The following is a 25194-nucleotide window of genomic DNA, read 5'->3' as shown; positions in this document are numbered from 1 at the left end:
CCACACTAACCGATAATAAATAAATTACTTCTTACCATTAACGCAACTTCTTGAACATAAAAAAGCATGAGAATGTTTTATATTTTGAACGTTATTTTTAACACTGTGATTACAAGCGGAATTATTCATTACTTGTCGTGTTAAGCAATGTCAGCTCAGATTTATCCGAGAGCCAGATGCCATCATCAAAAGAGCCACATCTGGCTCTAGAGCCATTGGTTCCCTACCCCTGCTCTAGCCTTAGAATAGACCCACCTTTTAGACCAGTTACCAAGTAGTTACAGGATCACACATAGTTGTACTTTTTAGAGGCGGTATAGTACCGAATATTACCCATTAGTATCGCGGTACTATACTAATAGCGGTATAGCGTACAACCCTAGTGGATACCATGTTGAACCTTACCTCAGCCAATGGGATGCCTTCTGGTGGTCGGCACTGGAGCAACACTTCCTGTTCCAGGGATACCTCCTTCCCAAGGGGCTCTTGGTCAAAAGTCTTCCTCAAGTCTAAAAAGAGAGAAAAAAACGTTAACATTTTGAAGTTGATGTGAATTATTTCAATTATTGCAAAAACAAACAGATGAAGAAACTATACACACAATATAGTACAACCTCCTAGGAGCCAACGCCATTTTTGTTTTGCATGACAGGGTTCCCGCCTTAAATAAGTTGTTAATACCGTATTTTCCGGATCATAAGGCGCATTAAAAGGGTCATATTATGATTTTTTTTTCTAAATGTAACTAAAGCGCGCCAGAGTAACCGGGTAATACTCTTCCATATCAGTAGGTGCTAAATGCTTTGTAGATGTTGGTAACGGCGACGATATAAAGGTATCTAACGCTTAAACCAAAAATAAACAAAAGGCGAGTGCCGCTAAGAAAAGGCATTGAAGCTTAGGGATGGCTATGCAGAACGAAGCAAAAACGGAACGGGCTGCAAAGTACACAAAAACAGAATGCTGGACGACAGCAAAGACTTACAGTGTGTGGAGCAGACGGCGTCCACAAAGTACATCCGTACATGCCATGACAACCAACACCAAAATAGGAGCGCAAGACAAAAACTAAAACACCACACACAGGAAAAGACCAAAAAAAACTCCAAATAAGTCAGGGTGTGATGTGACAGGTGGTGACAGTACACCTACTTTGAGAAAAGAGCTATAGTGATGCATGCTTGATTACGGTTTGAATTCACATCCAACAATTGCGAGAACGACTTTTTACCATCAATAATGGCTTCTGAGTTTAATTTTGTAATGATTTCTGCTGGTGGTGTGCCTCGGCATGTTTTCAATGAAAAAAATGTGCCTTGGCTCAGAAACAGTTGAAAAAAACTGAGCTAAAGGACATTCCGTTAGCTCATTTTCAAGTTAGTATGCATTAAAAAATTTGTATTAATTCATAATGCTTGTAAACGACCTCGGCAGAGTAACCGTGTAATATTCTTCCATATCAGTAGGTGGTGGCAGGTAGCTAATTGCTTTGTAGATGTTGGGAACGATGACGATGGTTTGCAGGTAAAAAGGTACAGTACCTAATGCTTAAACTCTAAATAAAAAAAGGCAAGTGCTCCAAAATGGCATTGAAGCTTAGCAAAACGGAGCTAAGTAAACAAAAAACAGAATGCTGGACGACAGCAAAGACTTACAGCGTGTGGAGCAGATGGCGTCCACAAAGTACATGCCATGACAATCAACACCAAAATAGGAGCGCAAGACAAGAACTAAAAAAACTCCAAATAAGTCAGGGGGGGATGTGACAGGTGGTGACAGTACACCTACTTTGAGAAAAGAGCTATACTGTCGTGATGCATGCTCGGTTATGGTTTGAATTCACATCCAACAATTGCGAGGACGACTTTTTACTGTCAATATCGGCTGCTGAGTTTCACTTTTTTAATGTTTTCTGCTGGTGGTGTGCCTCGGGATTTTTTCAATGGAAAAAATGTGCCTTGGCTCAGAAACAGTTGGAAAAAACTGAACTAAAGGACATTACGTTAGCTCATTTAGGAGTTAGAATGCATTTTAAAATATGTATTAATTCATAATGCTTGTGAACGATAGGCAAAATTCCAAAAAAGAGTGAAGTTACCCTTTAATACCCTTTAGTTACCCGCTTTCCTTGATCCTCTATCACACCACCACTAGTGTACCGTGAGATACTGTTCGGTGTGCCGTGGGAGATTATGTAATTTCCCCTTATTGGGTTAAAACATGTTTTTTGCAAACCAGTAATTATACTCCGCAAATGTGCCATTTTGTTGAGTGTCTGTGCTGACTAGAGCTTGGCAGAGTAACCGTTAAAAAGGTATCTAACGCTTAAACCAAAAACTAAACAAAAGGCGAGTGTGTGACGCTTAGCTGGCATTGTGGTGATGTGGTTGCGTTCTCTCGTGGATGCAGGCGGAATGACACAGCGTGAAGGTAAGAATGATGATTTATTATTAACTACAAAAACAGACTAGGAACAAAAACACTTGCACAAGGCACTACAAACAAAACCAACAGAACTAGCATGTGAGCTAGAAGGAACTAAGGACGCTAGCATGGAAGCTAGGGAAACAAACAAGGAATAGCGTGGAAGCTAACGAGTACAAAACCACAAGCGGAGATAGCGATGTCACCTGTTGCGAGGTCGAAGCAACGGAAAAGGCAGTAATTACAACAGGTGTGCGTCAAAAGCAAGGAACAGGTGAAACTTATATGCAACCATGGTGACAGAACAAACTAGGAAGTGCACAAACAAACTCAAAATCCAAACAATAAATTATCCGGGCAGCGGATCGTAAGTGAGTGCCACTAAAATGGCATGGTAGCTTAGGGATGGCTATGCAAAACGGAGCTAAGTAAATAAAAACAGAATGCTGGACGACAGCAAAGACTTACAGCGTGTGGAGCAGATGGCGTCCACAAAGTACATGCCATGACAATCAACACCAAAATAGGAGCGCAAGACAAGAACTAAAAAACTCCAAATAAGTCAGGGTGTGATGTGACAGGTGGTGACAGTACACCTACTTTGAGACAAGAGCTATAGTGATGCATGCTCGGTTATGGTTTGAATTCACATCCAACAATTGCGAGAACGACTTTTTACTGTTAATATCGGCTGCTGAGTTTCATTTTTTAATGATTTCTGCTGGTGGTGTGCCTCGGGATTTTTTCAATGGAAAAAATGTGCCTTGGCTCAGAAACCGTTGGAAAACACTGAACTAGAGGACCTCCCATTAGCTCATTTAGGAGTTAGAATGCATTTTAAAATATCTATTAATTCATAATGCTTGTGAACGATAGGCAAAATTCCAAAAAAGAGTCAAGTTACTCTTTAATACCCTTTAGTTACCCGCTTACCTTTGTCCTGTATCACACCACCACTAGTGTACCGTGAGATATTGTTTGGTGTGCCGTGGGAGATTATGTAATTTCCCCTTATTGGGTTAAAACATTTTTTTTGCAAACCAGTAATTATACTCCGCAAATGTGCCATTTTGTTGAGTGTCGGTGCTGACTAGAGCTTGGCAGAGTAACCGTTAAAAAGGTATCTAACGCTTAAACCAAAAACTAAACAAAAGGCGAGTGTGTGACGCTTAGCTGGCATTGTGGTGATGTGGTTGCGTTCTCTCGTGGATGCAGGCGGAATGACACTGCGTGAAGGTAAGAAGGATGATTTATTATTAACTACAAAAACAGACTAGGAACAAAAACACTTGCACAAGGCACTACAAACAAAACCAACAGAACTAGCATGTGAGCTAGAAGGAACTAAGGACGCTAGCATGGAAGCTAGGGAAACAAACAAGGAATAGCGTGGAAGCCAACGAGTACAAAACCACAAGCGGAGATAGCGATGTCACCTGTTGCGAGGTCGAAGCAACGGAAAAGGCAGTAATTACAACAGGTGTGCGTCAAAAGCAAGGAACAGGTGGAACTTATATGCAACCATGGTGACAGAACAAACCAGGAAGTGCACAAACAAACTCAAAATCCAAACAAGAAATGATCCGGGCAGCGGATCGTAACAGAGTGCCCCTAAAATGGCATTGTAGTTTAGGGATGGCTATGCAAAACGGAGCTAAGTAAATAAAAACAGAATGCTGGACGACAGCAAAGACTTACAGCGTGTGGAGCAGATGGCGTCCATAAAGTACATGCCATGACAATCAACACCAAAATAGGAGCGCAAGACAAGAACTAAAAAACTCCAATAAGTCAGGGGGTGATGTGACAGGTGGTGACAGTACACCTACTTTGAGACAAGAGCTATAGTGATGCATGCTCGGTTATGGTTTGAATTCACATCCAACAATTGCGACAACGACTTTTTACTGTCAATATCCGCTGCTGAGTTTCACTTTTTTAATGTTTTCTGCTGGTGGTGTGCCTCGGGATTTTTTCAATGAAAAAAATGTGCCTCGGCTCAGAAACCGTTGGAAAACACTGAACTAGAGGACCTCCCATTAGCTCATTTAGGAGTTAGAATGCATTTTAAAATATGTATTAATTCATAATGCTTGTGAACGATAGGCAAAATTCCAAAAAAGAGTGAAGTTACTCTTTAATACCCTTTGGTTACCCGCCTCCCTTTGTCCACTAGCACACCACCACTAGTGTACCGTGAGATATTGTTTGGTGTGCCGTGGGAGATTATGTAATTTCCCCTTATTGGGTTAAAACATTTTTTTTGCAAACCAGTCACTATACTCCGACATCGAAGCTTAGGGATGGCTATGCAAAACGGAGCTAAGTAAATAAAAACAGAATGCTGGACGACAGCAAAGACTTACAGCGTGTGGAGCAGATGGCGAGAAAAGAGCTATAGTGATGCATGCTTGATTATGGTTTGAATTCACATCCAACAATTGCGAGAACGACTTTTTACCGTCAATATTGGCTGCTGGGTTTAATTTTGTAATGATTTCTACTGGTGGTGTGCCTCGGCATGTTTTCAATGAAAAAAATGTGCCTTGGCTCAGAGACCGTTGAAAAACACTGAACTATAGGACCTCCCATTAGCTCATTTACGAGTTAGAATGCATTAAAAAAATGTATTAATTCATAATGCTTGTGAACGATCTCGGCAGAGTAACCGTGTAATATTCTTCCATATTAGTAGGTGGTAGCAGGTAGCTAATTGCTTTGTAGATGTTGGGAACAACGACGATGGTTTGCAGGTAAAAAGGTACAGTACCTAATGCTTAAACTCTAAATAAAAAAGGCAAGTGCTACTAAAATGGCATTGAAGCTTAGCAAAACGGAGCTAAGTAAACAAAGACAGAATGCTGGACGACAGCAAAGACTTACAGCGTGTGGAGCAGATGGCGTCCACAAAGTACATGCCATGACAATCAACACCAAAATAGGAGCGCAAGACAAGAACTAAAAAACTCCAAATAAGTCAGGGGGTGATGTGACAGGTGGTGACAGTACACCTACTTTGAGACAAGAGCTATAGTGATGCATGCTCGGTTATGGTTTGAATTCACATCCAACAATTGCGACAACGACTTTTTACTGTCAATATCGGCTGCTGAGTTTCACTTTTTTAATGTTTTCTGCTGGTGGTGTGCCTCTGGATTTTTTCAATGGAAAAAATGTGCCTTGGCTCAGAAACCGTTGGAAAACACTGAACTAGAAGACCTCCCATTAGCTCATTTAGGAGTTAGAATGCATTTTAAAATATGTATTAATTCATAATGCTTGTGAACGATAGGCAAAATTCCAAAAAAGAGTGAAGTTACTCTTTAATACCCTTTAGTTACCCGCTTACCTTTTTCCACTAGCACACCACCACTAGTGTACCGTGAGATATTGTCCGGTGTGCCGTGGGAGATTATGTAATTTCCCCTTATTGGGTTAAAACATTTTTTTTGCAAACCAGACATTATACTCCGACATCAAAGCTTAGGGATGGCTATGCAAAACGGAGCTAAGTAAGTAAAAACAGAATGCTGGACGACAGCAAAGACTTACAGAGTGTGGAGCAGATGGCGTCCACAAAGTACATGCCATGACAATCAACACCAAAATAGGAGCGCAAGACAAGAACTAAAAAACTCCCAAAAAGTCCGGGCATGATGTGACAGGTGGTGACAGTACACCTACTTTGAGACAAGAGCTATAGTGATGCATGCTCGGCTATGGTTTGAATTTACATCCAACAAATGCGAGAACGACTTTTTACTGTCAATATCGGCTGCTGAGTTTCACTTTTTTAATGATTTCTGCTGGTGGTGTGCCTCGGGATTTTGTCAATGAAAAACATGTGCCTTGGCTCAGAAAAGGTTAAAAAACACTGCTCTAGCACACACGACGGAAAAGGCATTTCGAAGGTTGCTAAAAACGCCGCTCCAACTCTGACCCGCGATGTGATTCCACTCTATAAGAAGGCAGAGGAGAGCAAAACAAGCCCATTTTTCCCATTAAACTCCCGGCGCACTGGAAGAGTCTGGCTGTGAAAAGATACACGTGCAGTTGAGGAGCTAATCCATTCAGCGGGGTCTAATGTGGAGGGGAAGTGGGGACTGGGGGGGGGATGGAGGTGGGGGCTTCATTGTGATGTGAGAGATGGTTTAGCGCTGGCAGGCCGCTCATCACGGCTGATTACAGGCGGTGGAGCGGCGGGAGACGCCACAGTGGGAGACCGGGAGGCACTGGATGAGCCACTCAAATACGGAGAGAGTAAGTAAGTGTGGCAGGAAATAGACACAGCCCCATGTCTGCTCTCAGGTCCAGGAGATGGCCATGATCAAGCCAGGAGAGCCCACGTGTCTTTAAGTCGTCTCTGTTCGTGGCGTAATTACACAGTATTTTAGACATATATGTTGCTGAATCTTTTGCAATTTCTTCAATTAATAATGGAGACGTCAAAGAAGAATGCTGTTGGTGGAAAGCGGTGGATTGCAGCTGCCTTTAGCACCGAGACACAACCGGTGTTTCTTTGTTTGTTGTGAAGCAGAGCGGTCAAGCGAACATGTTTTCTCTACGTCAACCAGCATGTTTTTGGATGGGGAAATTGTGATATATATCTTACCGAAGACATCAGTGGATTATGGACAGCGTGGCGCAGTGGGAGAACCCGAGCGGTCCCTGGTTCAATCCGCACCTAGCACCAACCTCGTCACGTCTGTTGTGTCCTGAGCAAGACACTTCACCCTTGCTCCTGATGGGTGCTGGTTAGCATCTTGCATGGCAGCTCCCTCCATCAGTGTGTGTGGATGGGTAAACGTGGAAGTAGTGTCAAAGCGCTTTGAGTACCTTGAAGGTAGAAAAGCGCTATACAAGTACAACCCATTTATCATTTATTATTCGTCGCCCTGCAGCAGCTGTGAGCTTGGCTCCTCGGCTTCTCTCTGAGACACTGCGTGTTCACCGCAGCCATCCGACCTCGATGTATGCCTTTACAATCTTTAAAATCTCACTAAAACACTATTAAAACAATAAGCAGATAAGGCATCTTCCAGAATTATCCTAGTAAATGTGTCTAATTATAACCAAAACGCTCACACTGCCGTCGCCTGGAGCCGTCGCTTTTATTTTCCTTTTTTTTTTCTTTCTAGTGCTTCACTCTCAATATCCTAATTCACAAATATTTCATACTAAAACGGCCTTCTTTCATCTCCGTAATATCGCTAAAATTCGCTCCATTCTGTCCACTAAAGACGCTGAGATCATTATCCATGCGTTTGTTACGTCTCGCCTCGACTACTGTAACGTATTATTTTCGGGTCTCCCCATGTCTAGCATTAAAAGATTACAGTTGGTACAAAATGCGGCTGCTAGACTTTTGACAAGAACAAGAAAGTTTGATCACATTACGCCTGTACTGGCTCACCTGCACTGGCTTCCTGTGCACTTAAGATGTGACTTTAAGGTTTTACTACTTACGTATAAAATACTACACGGTCTAGCTCCATCCTATCTTGCTGATTGTATTGTACCATATGTCCCGGCAAGAAATCTGCGTTCAAAGGACTCCGGCTTATTAGTGATTCCCAAAGCCCAAAAAAAGTCTGCGGGCTATAGAGCATTTTCCGTTCGGGCTCCAGTACTCTGGAATGCCCTCCCGGTAACAGTTCGCGATGCCACCTCAGTAGAAGCATTTAAGTCTCACCTTAAAACTCATTTGTATACTCTAGCCTTTAAATAGACTCCCTTTTTAGACCAGTTGATCTGCCGTTTCTTTTCTTTTTCTTCTATGTCCCACTCTCCCGTGTGGAGGGGGTCCGGTCCGATCCGGTGGCCATGTACTGCTTGCCTGTGTATCGGCTGGGGACATCTCTGCGCTGCTGGTCCGCCTACGCTTGGGATGGTTTCCTGCTGGCTCCGCTGTGAACGGGACTCTCGCTGCTGTGTCTTGGATCCTCTTTGGACTGGACTCTCGCGACTGTGTTGTATCCATTGTGGATTGAACTTTCACAGTATCATGTTAGATCCGCTCGACATCCATTGCTTTCCTCCTCTCTAAGGTTCTCATAGTCATCATCGTCACCGACGTCCCACTGGGTCATTATTGTCACCAATGTCCCACTGGGTGTGAGTTTTCCTACCGAGGATGTCGTGGTGGTTTGTGCAGCCCTTTGAGACACTAGTGATTTAGGGCTATATAAGTAAACATTGATTGATTGATTGATTGATCCTCGCACAAATTAATGGGGAAATTGTCGCTTTCTCAGTCCGAATTGCTCTTACTGCTGGTGGCTCCCATTAAAAACAATGTGAATATGTGTGGAGCCCTTCAACTTGTGACATCACGCGCACATACTTCTGGTACAGGCAGGGCTTTTCTATTAGCAACCAAAAGTTGCAAACTTTATCGTCAATGTTCTCTACTAAATCCTTTCAGCAAAAATATGGCAATATTACGAAATGATCAAGTATGACACATAGAATGGACCTGCTATTCCTGTTTAAATAAGAAAATCTCATTTTAGTAGGCCTTTAATGCACACAGAACTGAATTGACATTATTTGTTTTATAAACTATTCAAAAGTATTGGACAAAACCAGTAAAATTGGCACATTTTGTAATTTGTAAATAAAAATAGAATACAATGATTTTGCAAATCCTTTTTAACTTGTATTCAATTGAATAAACTGCAATTTGTTTTTGCAAATAATCATGATCTCGGGCCCAGCGAAGCCGGCGGCGTTTCTGGGTGTTGTTGATAAATGGCTTTGGCTTTGCAGAGTGGAGTTTTAGTCAATCAATCAATCAATGTTTATTTATATAGCCCTAAATCACAAGTGTCTCAAAGGGTTGTACAAATCACAACGACATCCTCAGTACAAAGTCCACATATGGGCAAGGAAAAACTCACCCCAGTGGGACGTCGGTGACAGTGACTATGAGAAACCTTGGAGAATACCGCACTTTAACTTGCACTTACAGATGTAGCGACGAGCTATAGTTACTGACAGTGGTTTTCTGAAGTGTTCCTGAGCCCATGTGGTGATATCCTTTACACGCTGATGTCGCTTTTTGATGCACACATTCGTTCATTCAATTTTGACAACAAAAAATTGCCTATTTTAAACTTTGATATCATCTGATCATGCCAATTATATTATATACTGTAATGCAAAACTTTCTTTCAAAACTAACTTTCAATATCTGCTTGTCACTTTTGGTTTTATTAACATATTAATGGAATTAAGTATTCATTTAAAAAAATCTGGCACAAGTGGCAAAAAAGACTGAGAAAAGTTGAGGCATGCTCATCAAACACTTATTTGGAACAACCCACAGGTGAACAGGCTAATTGGGAACAGGTGGGTGCCATGATTGGGTATAAAAGGCAACTTCCATGAAATGCTCAATCATTCACAAACGAGGATGGGGCGAGGGTCACCGCTTTGTGAACAAATGCCTGAGCAAACTGTTTAAGGAAAACATTTTTCAACCAGCTATTGCAAGGAATTTAGGGATTTCAACATCTACCGTCCGTAATAACATCAAAAAGTTCAGAGAATCAGGAGAAATCACAGCATGTAAGCGATGATATTACGGACTTTTGTACCCTCAGGCGGTACTGCATCAAAAAGCGTTATCAGCGTGTAAAGGATATCACCACATGGGCTCAGGAACACTTCAGAAAACCATTGTCGGTAACTACAATCATGGGTACTTTAACTTACAGTTTACTTATACATCAATCAAAGTTTACTTATATAGCCCTAAATAACGAATGTCTCAAAGGGATGCAGAAGCCAAATCGACATCCTCGGCTCAGATCCCACATCAGGGCAAGAAAAAAACTCCATCCAATGGGATGTGACCTTAAAGGGGACCGCAAAGAGTGGGGGCATCTTTAAGTGCAAGTTAAAACTCTACTATGCAAAGCACAAGCCATTTATCAACAACACCCAGAAACGCCGCCGGCTTCGCTGGGCTCGATCTCATCTAAGATGGACTGATGCTAAGTATTATTTATGATTTTGAAACGAGTTATATATACAAAAAAATCTAATAAAAATGGGACACATTACCTCCGTGCTTGGCACTCAGCATCAAAGGTTGGAATTGGGGGTTAAATCGCCAATAATGATTCATGGGCGCGGCCACCGCTGCTGCCCACTGCTCCCCTCACCTCCCAGGGAGGATCAAGGGTGATGGGTCAAATAGAGAGAATAATTTCGCCACACTTAGTGTGTGTGTGTGTGTGTGTGACTATCATTGGTACTTTAACTTTAAAGGCCTACTGAAATGAGATCTTCTTATTTAAACGGGGATAGCAGGTCCATTCTATGTGTCATACTTGATTATTTTGCCATATTGCCATATTTTCGCTGAAAGGATTTAGTAGAGAACATCGACGATAAAGTTTCGCAACTTTTGTTCGCTAATAAAAAAGCCTTGCCTGTACCGGAAGTAGCAGACGATGTGCGCGTGACGTCACGGGTTGTGGAGCTCCTCACATCTGAACATTGTTTACAATCATGGCCACCAGCAGCGAGAGCGATTCGGACCGAGAAAGCGACAATTTCCCCATTAATTTGAGCGAGGATGAAAGATTTTTTGGTATGAGAAAAGTGAGAGTGAAGGACTAGAAAGAAAGAAAAAAAGACTAGAGAGCACATTTACTAGGATAATTCTGGAAAATCCCTTATCTGCTTATTGAGTTACTAGTGTTTTAGTGAGATTATATGGTCGTACCTGTAGAACCTGAAGGTCGGCCCCGCACCTTTCTTCAGCACCAGTCGACGGGTGGCGGCGATGCCCATCTCTGCCCTTCGCAAGGGACCCTCTTCGAAACAAGATCTTTCGAAATGATCGGTGCATAATACACTGTACTTTGAGTGTGTGGTCCAATCCAACCGTGTTCGCTTGACATCTCTGTTCCATAGTAAAGATAGTACACAATGAAACACCGGCAATACACCGCATCCCACCAACAGCTTTCTTCTTTGATGTCTCCATTGTTCATTGAACAAATGGCAAAAGATTCAGCAACTGCGGAATTTCGCGATGAAAACAGACAACTTTAGCTGGGAACGGCGCTGGAACAAAATGTCCTCGACAATCCGTGACGTCACGCGCACGCGTCATCATACCGAGACCTTTCAGCAGGATATTTTGGCGCAAAATTTAAAAAAATGCGATTTAGTAAACTATTGGCATGTGTTGCAATGTTAATATTTCATCATTGATATATAAACTATCAGACTGCGTGGTCGGTAGTAGTGGGTTTCAGTAGATCTTTAATAGGGATGCACCGATTAATCGGTAACCCAATATATTCGGCCGAATATGGCAAAAAAAAAGCCACATTCGGCCTTCGGTGGAATGAGTTAAAAACAAGGCCGGATAGTGGCGTGTGACGCAAGTTTTTGACGCGGTGACACAATCAACCAACGTGCAGTGACGTGGTGACGTTGGGATATGTTGTGTATAGCTCGGTTGGTAGAGTGGCCGTGCCAGCAACTTGAGGGTTGCAGGTTTGATTCCCGCTTCCGCTATCCTAGTCACTGCCGTTGTGTCCTTGGGCAAGACACTTTACCCACCTGCTCCCAGTGCCACTCACACTGGTTTAAATGTAATTTAGATATTGGGTTTCACTATGTAAAGCGCTTTGAGTCACTAGAGAAAAGCGCTATATAAATATAATTCACTTCACTTCACTTCACTACCTGTATAAGTGTATGAGGTTACAAGCACACACTTAATTGAGATTTACTTGAGCCTTCTGTTTACATTATTAGCATATCTACTGTGGCTAAGCAGACTTTTGCCAAAAGGACAATAATTCATTTGTTGTTGGTTTATCCACTTTAATGCGCTTTATTTTTTTTTTGGGAATGCATGTTTTGTTTGAAGGCCTAATATAAATGAAAAACTTTGTGCTTTTTTTTGAAACGCACAGGCTAATGGAATATTAAAAAAATGTTGATATTCAATAAAAAAATACTTTATTTGAAAAACATGTCTAAATATTTATTCTAGGCTATTTATGCAATGGGCTTCACGGTGGCAGAGGGGTTAGTGCGTCTGCCTCACAATACGAAGGTCCTCCAGTCCTGGGTTCAAATCCAGGCTCGGGATCTTTCTGTGTGGAGTTTGCATGTTCTCCCCGTGAATGCGTGGGTTCCCTCCGGGTACTCCGGCTTCCTCCCACCTCCAAAGACATGCACCTGGGGATAGGTTGATTGGCAACACTAAATTGGCCCTAGTGTGTGAATGTGAGTGTGAATGTTGTCTGTCTATCTGTGTTGGCCCAGCGATGAGGTGGCGACTTGTCCAGGGTGTACCCCGCCTTCCGCCCGATTGTAGCTGAGATAGGCGCCAGCGCCCCCCGCGACCCCAAAAGGGAATAAGCGGTAGAAAATGGATGGATGGATATTTATGCAATATTAAAAAAAATATGAAAAACTGCATTCATTATTCGGTATTCGGCCAAGCGTTTAAATTTTATTCGGCTTCGGCCACAAATTTTCATTTCGGTGCATCCCTAGTCTTTAACTTTAAGAGAGCAATGCTGTTTTTAGATGGAGACAGGTGTGGACAATATTGTCCCCACACTATAAATATACAATAAAATCAAATGCATATGCATTTTGATTAATCATGATTAATCACAATGCATTGTGATTAATCATGATTAATCACAGCGCATTGTGATTAATCATGATTAATCACAGGTTATTGCACCTGTGTACCATAATGTCAATTCATTTTTAAAAACGCAGACATTACTGCGATTTTGCCCTCAAAGAAAATGCGTTCGACACCCCTGATCCACAACGAGGTGTCCAGACCTTGGTCACATGGACCATGCAGAGCTGAACGCAGTTCCGAGTGCCTCAGGTGCCACATGGCGTGCGGCTGTTACGTAACACGCATTTTATGCCGCAACGCCGTCGCCTTCATGCTGCAACGAGAACTAGAACTGTCAACTCTTCTGGGCTTTTTCGTCATCCTTTGAATGGCAGCTTCTGTTTGGAAAGAACAAAGGCGGAGAAGCCCAAATTGGCACAAACTTACGGAGCCTTCTCATGCATTTGGAAACCTTTTTTTGTGAAAACTAGAAATGGAGAGCGCCAGCGTAAACACGCACTCTTTTGGCCTCTTTTCTGTGTGCACACTTCCTCTGCTTGTGTCTAGGCCGCGCTGTACACAAGGAGACTGGGACTAGTCCCGGTTCAAAGGGACATGTTTGAGTGCGACACACACGTCCTCGGATTAAAAGGACGGAGGAGGAGATAAAGAGTACTCACAGGCGATGCGGACGTGGGCTTTACGGCTCTTGGTGGTCCCCGCCGAGCTCCAGGCCACACACTGGCACCAGAAGTCCTCCGGGCCGAAGAGTTCCTCCACCTGCTGCCGAGTGATCTCGATGCTGGCTTCTCTCACCACCAGGCCTGCCGAGAAGAAGACAACATTGTGGAATCGTCTTCTGGAAATGACATTTGTGGGGAAATGTAATAAAGACGCTTGGATGTTCAAATACTTGGATCCCATTTCTGACACCAAATGTTTTATATAGCTATTGTAGAAGGTAATGTCTTTTGTGGATTTAATGTGACTAGGTGGACGAAAGACAGGCGTACCAAATAGGGACATTTGTGGAGCAATTTAATGAAGATGTTCAATCCATGGATCCCATTTCTGACACCAAATGTTTTCTGTAACTATTGTAGAAAAGTCTTTTGTGGATTTCATGTTACAAGAAGGGCGAAACACAGGCGTACTATCATGTTACTGCCAAATAGGGACATTTGTGGAGCAGTGTGATTAAGATGATCATACCTTGGATCCCATTTCTGACACCAAATGTTTTATTTAACTATTGTAGAAAGTATTGTCTTTTGTGGATTTAATGTGACTAGGTGGACAGGCGTACCAAATAGGGACATTTGTGGAGCAATTTAATGAAGATGTTCAATCCTTGGATCCCATTTCTGACACCAAATGTTTTCAATAACTATTGTAGTAAAGTATTTTGTGGATTTAATGTTACAAGAAAGGCGAAACACAGGCGTACTATCATGTGACTTCCAAATAAGGACATTTGTGGATCAATGTAATAAAGATGATCAAACCTTGGATCCCATTTCTGACACCAAATGTTTTCAATAATTATTGTTGAAATGTATTTTGTAGATTTAATGTTACAAGATGGGCGAAACACAGGCGTACTATCACATGACTGCCAAATAGGCACATTTGCAAAGCAATTTAATAAAGATGGCCAAAAGTTAAATTGTTGCATCCCATTTCTGACACCAAATGTTTTATATAACTATTGTAGAAGGTAATGTCTTTTGTGGATTTAATGTTACAAGGTGGACGCAAGACAGGCGTACCAAATAGGGACATTTGTGGAGCAATTTAATTAAGATGTTCAATCCTTGGATCCCATTTCTGACACCAAATGTTTTATTTAACTATTGTAGAAAAGTCTTTTGTGGATTTAATGATACAAGATGGGCGAAACACAGGCGTACTATCGTAAAACTGCCAAATAGGGACATTAGTGGAGCAATGTGATAAAGATGTCTGAATGTTCAATCATTGGATCCCATTTCTGACACCAAATATTTTCTATAACTATTGCAGAAGGTATTGTCTTTTGATGATTTAATGCTAAAAGGTGGACGAAAGACAGGCGTACTATTATGTGACTGCCAAATAGGGACATTTGTGGGGAAATGTAATAAAGACGCTTGGATGTTCAATACTTGGATCCCATTTCTGACACCAAATGTTTTATTTAACTATTGTATAAGGTATTGTCTTTTGTGGATTTAATGTTACAAGGTGGACGAAAGACAGGCATACTATTATGTGACTGCCAAATAGGGACATTTGTGGGGAAATGTAATAAAGACGCTTGGATGTTCAATACTTGGATCCTATTTCTGACACCAAATGTTTTATATAACTATTGTAGAAGGTATTGTCTTTTGTGGATTTAATGTGACTAGGTGGACGAAAGACAGGCGTACCAAATAGGGACATTTGCGGAGCAATTTAATGAAGATGTTCAATCCTTGGATCCCATTTCTGACACCAAAGGTTTTCTGTAACTATTGTAGAAAAGTCTTTTGTGGATTTAATGTTACAAGACGGGCGAAACACAGGCGTACTATCATGTTACTTACAAATAAGGACATTTGTGGCGCAATGTGATGAAAATGATCATACCTTGGATCCCATTTCTGACACCAAATGTTTTCTACAATTATTGTTGAAAAGTATTTTGTAGATTTAATGTTACAAGGTGGGCGAAACACAGGCGTACTATCATGTGACTGCCAAATAGGGACATTAGTGGAGCAATGTGATAAAGATGTCAGAATGTTCAATCCTTGGATCCCATTTCTGACACCAAATATTTTCTATAACTATTGCAGAAGGTATTGTCTTTTGATGATTTAATGCTAAAAGGTGGACGAAAGACAGGCGTACTATTATGTGACTGCCAAATAAGGACATTTGTGGAGCAATTTAATGAAGATGAACAAAACCTTGGATCCCATTTCTGAAATCAAATATTTTCTATAACTAATGTAGAAAAGTATTTTGTAGATTTAATGTTACAGGATGGGTGAAACACAGACGTACTATCATGTGATTGCCAAATAAGGACATTTGTGAATCAATGTAATAAAGATGATCAAACCTTGGATCCAATTTCTGAAACCAAATGTTTTCTTTAACTATTGTAGAACTGTATTTTGTGGATTTAATGTTATAAGATGAGCAAAACACAGGCGTACTATCATGGCGTACTATTGTGCCAAATAGGCACATTTGCAAAGCAATTTAATAAAGATGACCAAATGTTAAATTGTTGCATCCCATTTCTGACACCAAATGTTTTATATAACTATTGTAGAAGGTATTGTCTTTTGTGCATTTAATGTGACTAGGTGGACGAAAGACAGGCGTATCAAATAGGGACATTTGTGGAGCAATTTAATGAAGATGTTCAATCCTTGGATCCCATTTCTGACACCGAATGTTTTCTGTAACTAATGTAGAAAAGTCTTTTGTGGATTTAATGTTACAAGATGGGCGAAACACAGGCGTACTATCATGTTACTTCCATATAAAGACATTTGTGGCGCAATGTGATGAAAATGATCATACCTTGGATCCCATTTCTGACACCAAATGTTTTCTATAATTATTGTTGAAAAGTATTTTGTAGATTTAATGTTACAAGATGGGCGAAACACAGGCGTACTATCGTAAAACTGCCAAATAGGGACATTAGTGGAGCAATGTGATAAAGATGTCTGAATGTTCAATCATTGGATCCCATTTCTGACACCAAATATTTTCTATAACTATTGCAGAAGGTATTGTCTTTTGATGATTTAATGCTAAAAGGTGGACGAAAGACAGGCGTACTATTATGTGACTGCCAAATAGGGACATTTGTGGGGAAATGTAATAAAGACGCTTGGATGTTCAATACTTGGATCCCATTTCTGACACCAAATGTTTTATTTAACTATTGTATAAGGTATTGTCTTTTGTGGATTTAATGTTACAAGGTGGACGAAAGACAGGCATACTATTATGTGACTGCCAAATAGGGACATTTGTGGGGAAATGTAATAAAGACGCTTGGATGTTCAATACTTGGATCCTATTTCTGACACCAAATGTTTTATATAACTATTGTAGAAGGTATTGTCTTTTGTGGATTTAATGTGACTAGGTGGACGAAAGACAGGCGTACCAAATAGGGACATTTGCGGAGCAATTTAATGAAGATGTTCAATCCTTGGATCCCATTTCTGACACCAAATGTTTTCTGTAACTATTGTAGAAAAGTCTTTTGTGGATTTAATGTTACAAGACGGGCGAAACACAGGCGTACTATCATGTTACTTACAAATAAGGACATTTGTGGCGCAATGTGATGAAAATGATCATACCTTGGATCCCATTTCTGACACCAAATGTTTTCTACAATTATTGTTGAAAAGTATTTTGTAGATTTAATGTTACAAGATGGGCGAAACACAGGCGTACTATCGTAAAACTGCCAAATAGGGACATTAGTGGAGCAATGTGATAAAGATGTCTGAATGTTCAAACCTTGGATCCCATTTCTGACACCAAATATTTTCTATAACTATTACAGAAGGTATTGTCTTTTGATGATTTAATGCTACAAGGTGGACGAAAGACAGGCGTACTATTATGTGACTGCCAAATAGGGACATTTGTGGGGAAATGTAATAAAGACGCTTGGATGTTCAATACTTGGATCCCATTTCTGACACCAAATGTTTTATTTAACTATTGTAGAAGGTATTGTCTTTTGTGGATTTAATGTGACTAGGTGGACGAAAGACAGGCGTACCAAATAGGGACATTTGTGGAGCGATTTAATGAAGATGTTCAATCCTTGGATCCCATTTCTGACACCGAATGTTTTCTGTAACTAATGTAGAAAAGTCTTTTGTGGATTTAATGTTACAAGAAGGGCGAAACACAGGCGTACTATCATGTTACTTCCAAATAAGGACATTTGTGGCGCAATGTGATGAAAATGATCATACCTTGGATCCCATTTCTGACACCAAATGTTTTCTATAATTATTGTTGAAAAGTATTTTGTAGATTTAATGTTACAAGATGGGCGAAACACAGGCGTACTATCGTAAAACTGCCAAATAGGGACATTAGTGGAGCAATGTGATAAAGATGTCTGAATGTTCAATCCTTGGATCCCATTTCTGACACCAAATATTTTCTATAACTATTACAGAAGGTATTGTCTTTTGATGATTTAATGCTACAAGGTGGACGAAAGACAGGCGTACTATTATGTGACTGCCAAATAGGGACATTTGTGGGGAAATGTAATAAAGACGCTTGGATGTTCAATACTTGGATCCCATTTCTGACACCAAATGTTTTATTTAACTATTGTAGAAGGTATTGTCTTTTGTGGATTTAATGTGACTAGGTGGACGAAAGACAGGCGTACCAAATAGGGACATTTGTGGAGCAATTTAATGAAGATGTTCAATCCTTGGATCCCATTTCTGACACCAAATGTTTTCTATAACTATTGTGGAAAAGTATTTTGTGGATTTAATGTTACAAGATGGGCGAAACACAGGCGTACTATCATGTTACTTCCATATAAGGACATTTGTGGCGCAATGTGATGAAAATGATCATACCTTGGATCCCATTTCTGACACCAAATGTTTTCTATAATTATTGTTGAAAAGTATTTTGTAGATTTAATGTTACAAGATGGGCGAAACACAGGCGTACTATCGTAAAACTGCCAAATAGGGACATTAGTGGAGCAATGTGATAAATATGTCTGAATGTTCAATCCTTGGATCCCATTTCTGACACCAAATATTTTCTATAACTATTGCAGAAGGTATTGTCTTTTGATGATTTAATGCTACAAGGTGGACGAAAGACAGGCGTACTATTATGTGACTGCCAAATAGGGACATTTGTGGAGCAATGTAATGAAGATGATCAAACTTTGGATCCCATTTCTGACATCAAATGTTTTCTATAACTATTGTGGAAAAGTATTTTGTGGATTAATGTTACAAGAAGGGTGAAACACAGGCGTACTATCATGTGACTGCCAAATAGGGACAGTTGTGCCGCAATGTGATGAAGATGAACAAAACCTTGGATCCCATTTCTGACACCAACTGTTTTCTATAACTTGTAAAAAAGTATTTTGTGGATTTAATGTTACAAGAAGGGAGAAACACAGGCGTACTATCATGTGACTGCCAAATAGGGACATTTTTGGAGCACTGTAATGAAGATGAATAAAATCTTGGATCCCATTTCTGACACCAAATGTTTTTTACAACTTGTTAAAAAGTTTTTAGTGGATTTAATGTTACAAGAAGGGCAAACCACAGGCGTACTATAAAGTGACTTCCAAATAGGGACATTTGTGGAGCAATGTAATGAAGATGAACAAAACCTTGGATCCCATTTCTGACACCAAATGTTTTCTATAACTTGTAAAAAAGTATTTTGTGGATTTAATGTTACAAGAAGGGAGAAACATAGGCTTACTATCATGTGACTGCCAAATAAGGACATTTGTGGAGCAATTTAATGAAGATGGACAAACCTTGAATCCCATTTCTGACATCAAATATTTTCTATATCTATTGTAGAAAAGTCTTTTGTGGATTTAATGTTACAAGAAGGGGCGAAACACAGGCGTACTATCATGTGACTGCCAAATAGGGACATTTGTGGAGCAATGTAATGAAGATGAACAAACCTTGAATCCCATTTCTGACATTAAATATTTTTCAAAGTCTAGTCCACTATGGACTGGACTCTCTCTATTATGTTAGATCCACTATGGACTGGAGTTTCACAATATTACGAAGATGAAAAAACGTTGGATCCCATTTCTGACATCAAATATTTTCAAAGTCTAGTCCACTATGGACTGGACTGTCACTATTATGTTAGATCCACTATGGACTGGAGTTTCACAATATTATGAAGATGAAAAAACTTTGGATCCCATTTCTGACATCAAATATTTTCAAAGTCTAGTCCACTATGGACTGGACTTTCACAATATTATGCTAGACCCACTCGACGCCCTTTCGCATCCGGTCTCCCCCTGGGGGAGGGTCACCCACATCTGCGGTCCTCTCCAAGGTTTCTCATAGTCATCAACATTGACATCCCACTGGCTTGTGAGTTTTTCGTTGCCCTCGTGGGTATGTCGTTGTGGCTTGTGCAGCCCTTTGAGACACTCCAGATTTAGGGCTACATAAATAAACATGGATTGATTGATTGATTGATCATTTGGATGGGTGGCCAAATACTTTTGGCAATACGGTGTACTTTCACCCGTTGGTGTGCAGCAGTTGGGGAGAAGAAGGGTAAAGTAGCAAGTACATACAGTGTGTATGTGTGTGTGTGTGTGTGTGTGTGCATCTGGCCCTGATTCTACAGCTTTGGATCTGGGGGTCCCGTGGGGGCGGATTCTAAGCGTCACGGCCAAGACAATCCCGTTTGCTAACCCCTCTGATTAGTGCTCATCTGGGCACCAGGCCGCAGACAAATAAATCCCATACTGCAGACAAATGCCATAACACCCCTGAGCTGCTCCGATGCATGCATATGAAGCATGTACCCCACTTTATTAGGTACCCCTGCAAAGGTGATCACCAGGTAAATACAATACAATATTTTTGCCGTGACAAAAATGTCAGTTATTGAAGATTTTGTCATGGTTCGGTGGAGGTAACTTTGCAGGAAAGTCACTCACGTGTACTTTGTCAGCGTTCCAACTGCATTTATGGCCAAAAATATATATTTTTTTGTGTGTGTGTGTGTGTGTGTGTGTGTGACTATGACAGCGGCATTAGCAGCCAGTCTGTGCCATAACAAGCCACCACTTTAAGATGCAGACGCTCATGTTAATGTTTGGATACCGAGGCCAGACCCTATCATCAGCAAGGCAAAAAAAACCCAAACCACATTGTGCCACACCATGCTACTTTTTTTTTTTTCTTTTTCCCCCCTTCCATTTTTAGGTTGTGTGCATTTCTTGTTTACGGCTATATTTTACTGGCGTCTTTATTCCGCCCGCAGCCTCAGGAGGTTGTCAGACTTACTATAGCGCAACACACACATAGTGAAAAGGCAACTGAATAAAGACTTTGATTTGGGCTTTTTTTAATATCTCGATCATTTTTAGGCCATGTCACGACACACGATATATATCTCCATATTTTGCCTTAGCCTTGAATGAACACTTGATGCATATAATCACAGCAGTATGATGATTCTATGTGTCTACATTAAAACATTCTTCTTCATACTGCATTAATATATGCTCATTTTAAACTTTCCTGCAGAGAAGGAAATCACAACTAAGTCAATTTAGCAAAAGCGTATTTATTAAACAGTTAAGCAGTGGCACACACATTTATGTCATTTCCAAAACAGAAAGTGCAAGATTGTCAGAAACAAAGCTATTAGTGCACTCCATGCGTCGGTTGAGGTGGGCGGAGTTTGGTGATAGCGGGGGTGTATAATGTAGCCCGGAAGAGTTACGGATGCATGGGATTCTGGGTATTTATTATGTTGTGTTACAGTGTGGATGTTCTCCCGAAATGTGTTTGTCATTCTTGTTTGGAGTGGGTTCACAGTGTGGCGCATATTAGTAAGAGTGTTAAAGGGGAACATTATCACAATTTCTGAAGGGTTAAAAACAGTAAAAATCAGTTCCCAGTAGCTTGTTTTATTTTTCGAAGTTTTTTTCAAAATTTTACACCTCCCGGAATTTCCCTAAAAAAAGCATTTTCCTGTGACGTCTTACAGGGCTGCCAATACGAACAACATGGCGGTTACCACAGCGAGATATAGCGACATTAGCTCGGATTCAGACCCGGATTTCAGCGGCTTAAGCGATTCAACAGATTACGCATGTATTGATACAGATGGTCAGAGTATGGAGGCAGATAGCGAAAACGAAATTGAAGAAGAAATTGAAGCTATTGAGCGAATAGCTATTGACGCTATTCGGCCATAGCATGGGTGTACCTAATGAAGTGGCCAACAGCATGGCTGCCTTATTAGCATCGCCGGTAAAATGCGCGGACCAAACGATCAGGACTTTCGCATCTTGTGACACTGGAGCAACTTAAATCCGTCGATTGGTAAGTGTTTGTTTGGCATTAAATGTGGGTATCTACTTTCAAATGTACATACAGCTAGCGTAAATAGAATGTTAGCATCGATGAGCGTAGCATGTTAGCATCGATTAGCTGGCAGTCATGCCGTGACCAAATATGTCTGATCAGCAGATAAGTCAACAACATCAACAAAACTCACCTTTGTGATTTCGTTGACTTAATCGTTGCAAACGCATCTGCAGGTTATCCATACATCTCTGTGCCATGTCTGTCTTAGCATCGCCGGTCAAATGTAAAGACACTCTGGCACATTCAATGGGGGTCTGGCGGCATATTTCTTGCCAGTGGTGCAACTTGAATCCCTCCCTGTTAGTGTTGTTACACCCACCGACAACACACCGAAGAGGCATGATGTCTCCAAGGTTCCAAAAAATAGTCGAAAAAACGGAAAATAACAGAGCTGAGACCCGGTGTTTGTAATGTGAAAATGAAAATGGCGGCTGTATTACCTCGGCGACGTCACGTTCTGACGTCATCGCTAAAAGACCGATAAACAGAAAGGCGTTTAACTTGCCAAAATTCACCCATTTAGAGTTCGGAAAACGGTTAAAAAAATACATGGTCTTTTTTTCTGCAACATCAAGGTATATATTGACGCTTGCAAAGGTTTGGTGATAATGTTCCCCTTTAAAGTTGTTTATATCACAACCTTCAGTGTAACCTGTATGGCTGTTGAACAAGTATGCCTTGCAGTCGCTTATGTGTGTCTGCAAAAGCCACGTACAACATGTGAATAGGCTGGTAAGCTGTTTGTTACGGTTATAGAGGGCGGTAAAAACGCATTGTCTCTCATAGCACGCTCTTGTTATTGTTGTTTGGGTGAAAACCAGCAGACAGTCGAGAGAATAGTTGCTCTGAAACTCGGTAGTCTCCCGGAAATATTGAGATGGTTGGCAAATGTGATGATGTTAAGGGGCATTCAAATAAAACTTGCAGGCCTCACTAATATTAAATTTTTATATTAAGGTGCGGGCCGCGTCTCTGAGACCCCTGGTTAATAAATAGCACAAAGCAAAAGAAAACTTTCCACGCTGTTTTATTTCATTTTAAATTTCCAAAAAGTTTTGTGGTTCCCATAGTTTTCTTTTTACTTTGTGAAACAGGTCAAAATGGCTCTTTGAGTGGTAAAGGTTGCCGACCCCTGGTCTCAGTCTAACGATGTATCAATTTGATCAATTATATAAAACATAACAGTAAAACTACCATGTACTAAAATATGCCACATTTAAAAACAAAGACTAAGTAGTTAAATATGAAATCAAATAAATTATATTTACAAAAAAAAATGCAAAAACACTGTTCTGGATGTACAAGAAAAAAAAGTTGTGTGGTAATTTATTATTATTTATTTTTATTGTGATTACTTATGGAGTATATTGTGAATAAATTGACAACAGAGAGTGAACAAAAGTTTCCGCAACTGTTATGTAAAAGAAAAGGGGTAGGAATAAATAAGCTCTGCATAATCCTACTCCTTTTCGAACGCAGAGAAACTGAAAATTGTGATGTATGCTTGCATGTTGGAAACAAACTCAAACTCTAAATCAATAATCAAGACATGTAAATAAAAAAAAACTATTAAAGTACATTAAAGGCCTACTGAAACCCACTACTACCGACCACGCAGTCTGATAGTTTATATACAGTATCAATGATGAAATATTAACATTGCAACACATGCCAATACGGCCTTTTTAGTTTACTAAATTGCAATTTTGAATTTCGCGCGGAAGTATCATGCTAAAACGTTGCGGTATGATGACGCGTGTCCGTGACGTCACGCATTGTAGAGGACATTTTGTTCCAGCACCGTTCAAAGCTAAACGTCGTCTCTTTCATCGCATAATTCCACAGTATTATGGACATCTGTGTTGCTGATTCTTTTGCAATTTGTTCAATGAATAATGGAGACATCAAAGAAGAAAGCTGTAGGTGGAAAGCGGTGCATTGCGGCCACTTTTAGCAACACAAACACAGCCGGTGTTTCATTTTTTACATTCCCGAAAGATGACGGTGAAGCTTTGCTATGGAACAGAGCGGTCAAGCGAACACGGTTGGATTGTACCACACACACAAAGTACAGTGTAATATGCAGCGATCATTTCGAAAGATCGTGTTTCGAAGAGGGTCCCTCGCGAAGGGCAGAGGAGGGCATCGCCACCACCCATCAACTGGTGCTGAAGAAAGGTTGTACAGGTACGACCATATAATCTCACTAAAACACTAGTAACACAAAAAGCAGATAAGGGATTTTCCAGAATTATCCTAGTAAATTTGTCTAATAACATCTGAATCGCTCCCACTGTATAGTCTTTTTTTTTCTTCTAGTCCTTCACTCTCACTTTTCTCATCCACGAATCTTTCATCCTCACTCAAATTAATGGGGAAATCGTCGCTTTTTCGGTCCGAATCGCTCTCGCTGCTGGTGGCCATGATTGTAAACAATGTTCAGAAGTGAGGAGCTCCACAACCCGTGACGTCACGCGCACATCGTCTGCTACTTCCGGTACAGGCAAGGCTTTTTTATTAGCGACCAAAAGTTGTGAACTTTATCCTCGATGTTCTCTACTAAATCCTTTCAGCAAAAATATGGCAATATGGTGAAATGATCAAGTATGACACATAGAATGGACCTGCTATCCCCGTTTAAATAAGAACATCTCATTTCAGTAGGCCTTTAAGGAAAATATAAATGCATATCAATTGTCCAATAAAACAATTTCTAAAAAAATCTCAATATTAAAAAATAAAACAAATCATAAAATACAATATAAAAATACAAGTGTATTGTTTATTTCTGTATTATTAGATTTGTATTGATTCATTTTTTTATTTTTTTTTTACATTTAATTGTTTCAATTTCCATCCATGCATTTTCTATACGCCTTAGCCTTATTAGTGTTGAAGGTAAGCTGGAGCCTATCCCAGCTAACTTGGGCACAACTAAACAACCATTCATGTTCGCGTTATATTTGAATAACACCTCCATTCCTGCCAACGGCTTTAAAA

The 25194-nt window shown here is 40.5% G+C and overlaps 1 protein-coding gene across 2 annotated transcripts in view; it reads right to left on the bottom strand.

Moving 5' to 3' along the window:
- Positions 1–25194, bottom strand: part of unc5cb (unc-5 netrin receptor Cb) — a 446958-nt gene that overhangs the window by 120966 nt on the left and 300798 nt on the right. For both annotated transcript variants that reach the window (XM_061875702.1, XM_061875703.1), the window contains exons 3-4: positions 13717–13860; positions 406–509 (exon numbers count right to left, since the gene is read on the bottom strand). In XM_061875702.1, coding sequence (XP_061731686.1) covers positions 406–509; positions 13717–13860 — 248 coding nt within the window. The remainder of the gene's footprint in view (positions 1–405; positions 510–13716; positions 13861–25194) is intronic.

This window comes from Nerophis ophidion, linkage group LG17, assembly GCF_033978795.1.
Source record: "Nerophis ophidion isolate RoL-2023_Sa linkage group LG17, RoL_Noph_v1.0, whole genome shotgun sequence".
In the NCBI taxonomy this organism is placed as follows: Eukaryota; Metazoa; Chordata; class Actinopteri; order Syngnathiformes; family Syngnathidae; genus Nerophis; species Nerophis ophidion.
The sequence above is the reverse complement of the archived record's forward strand: the minus strand, read 5'-3'. Positions and strand labels throughout refer to the sequence as shown.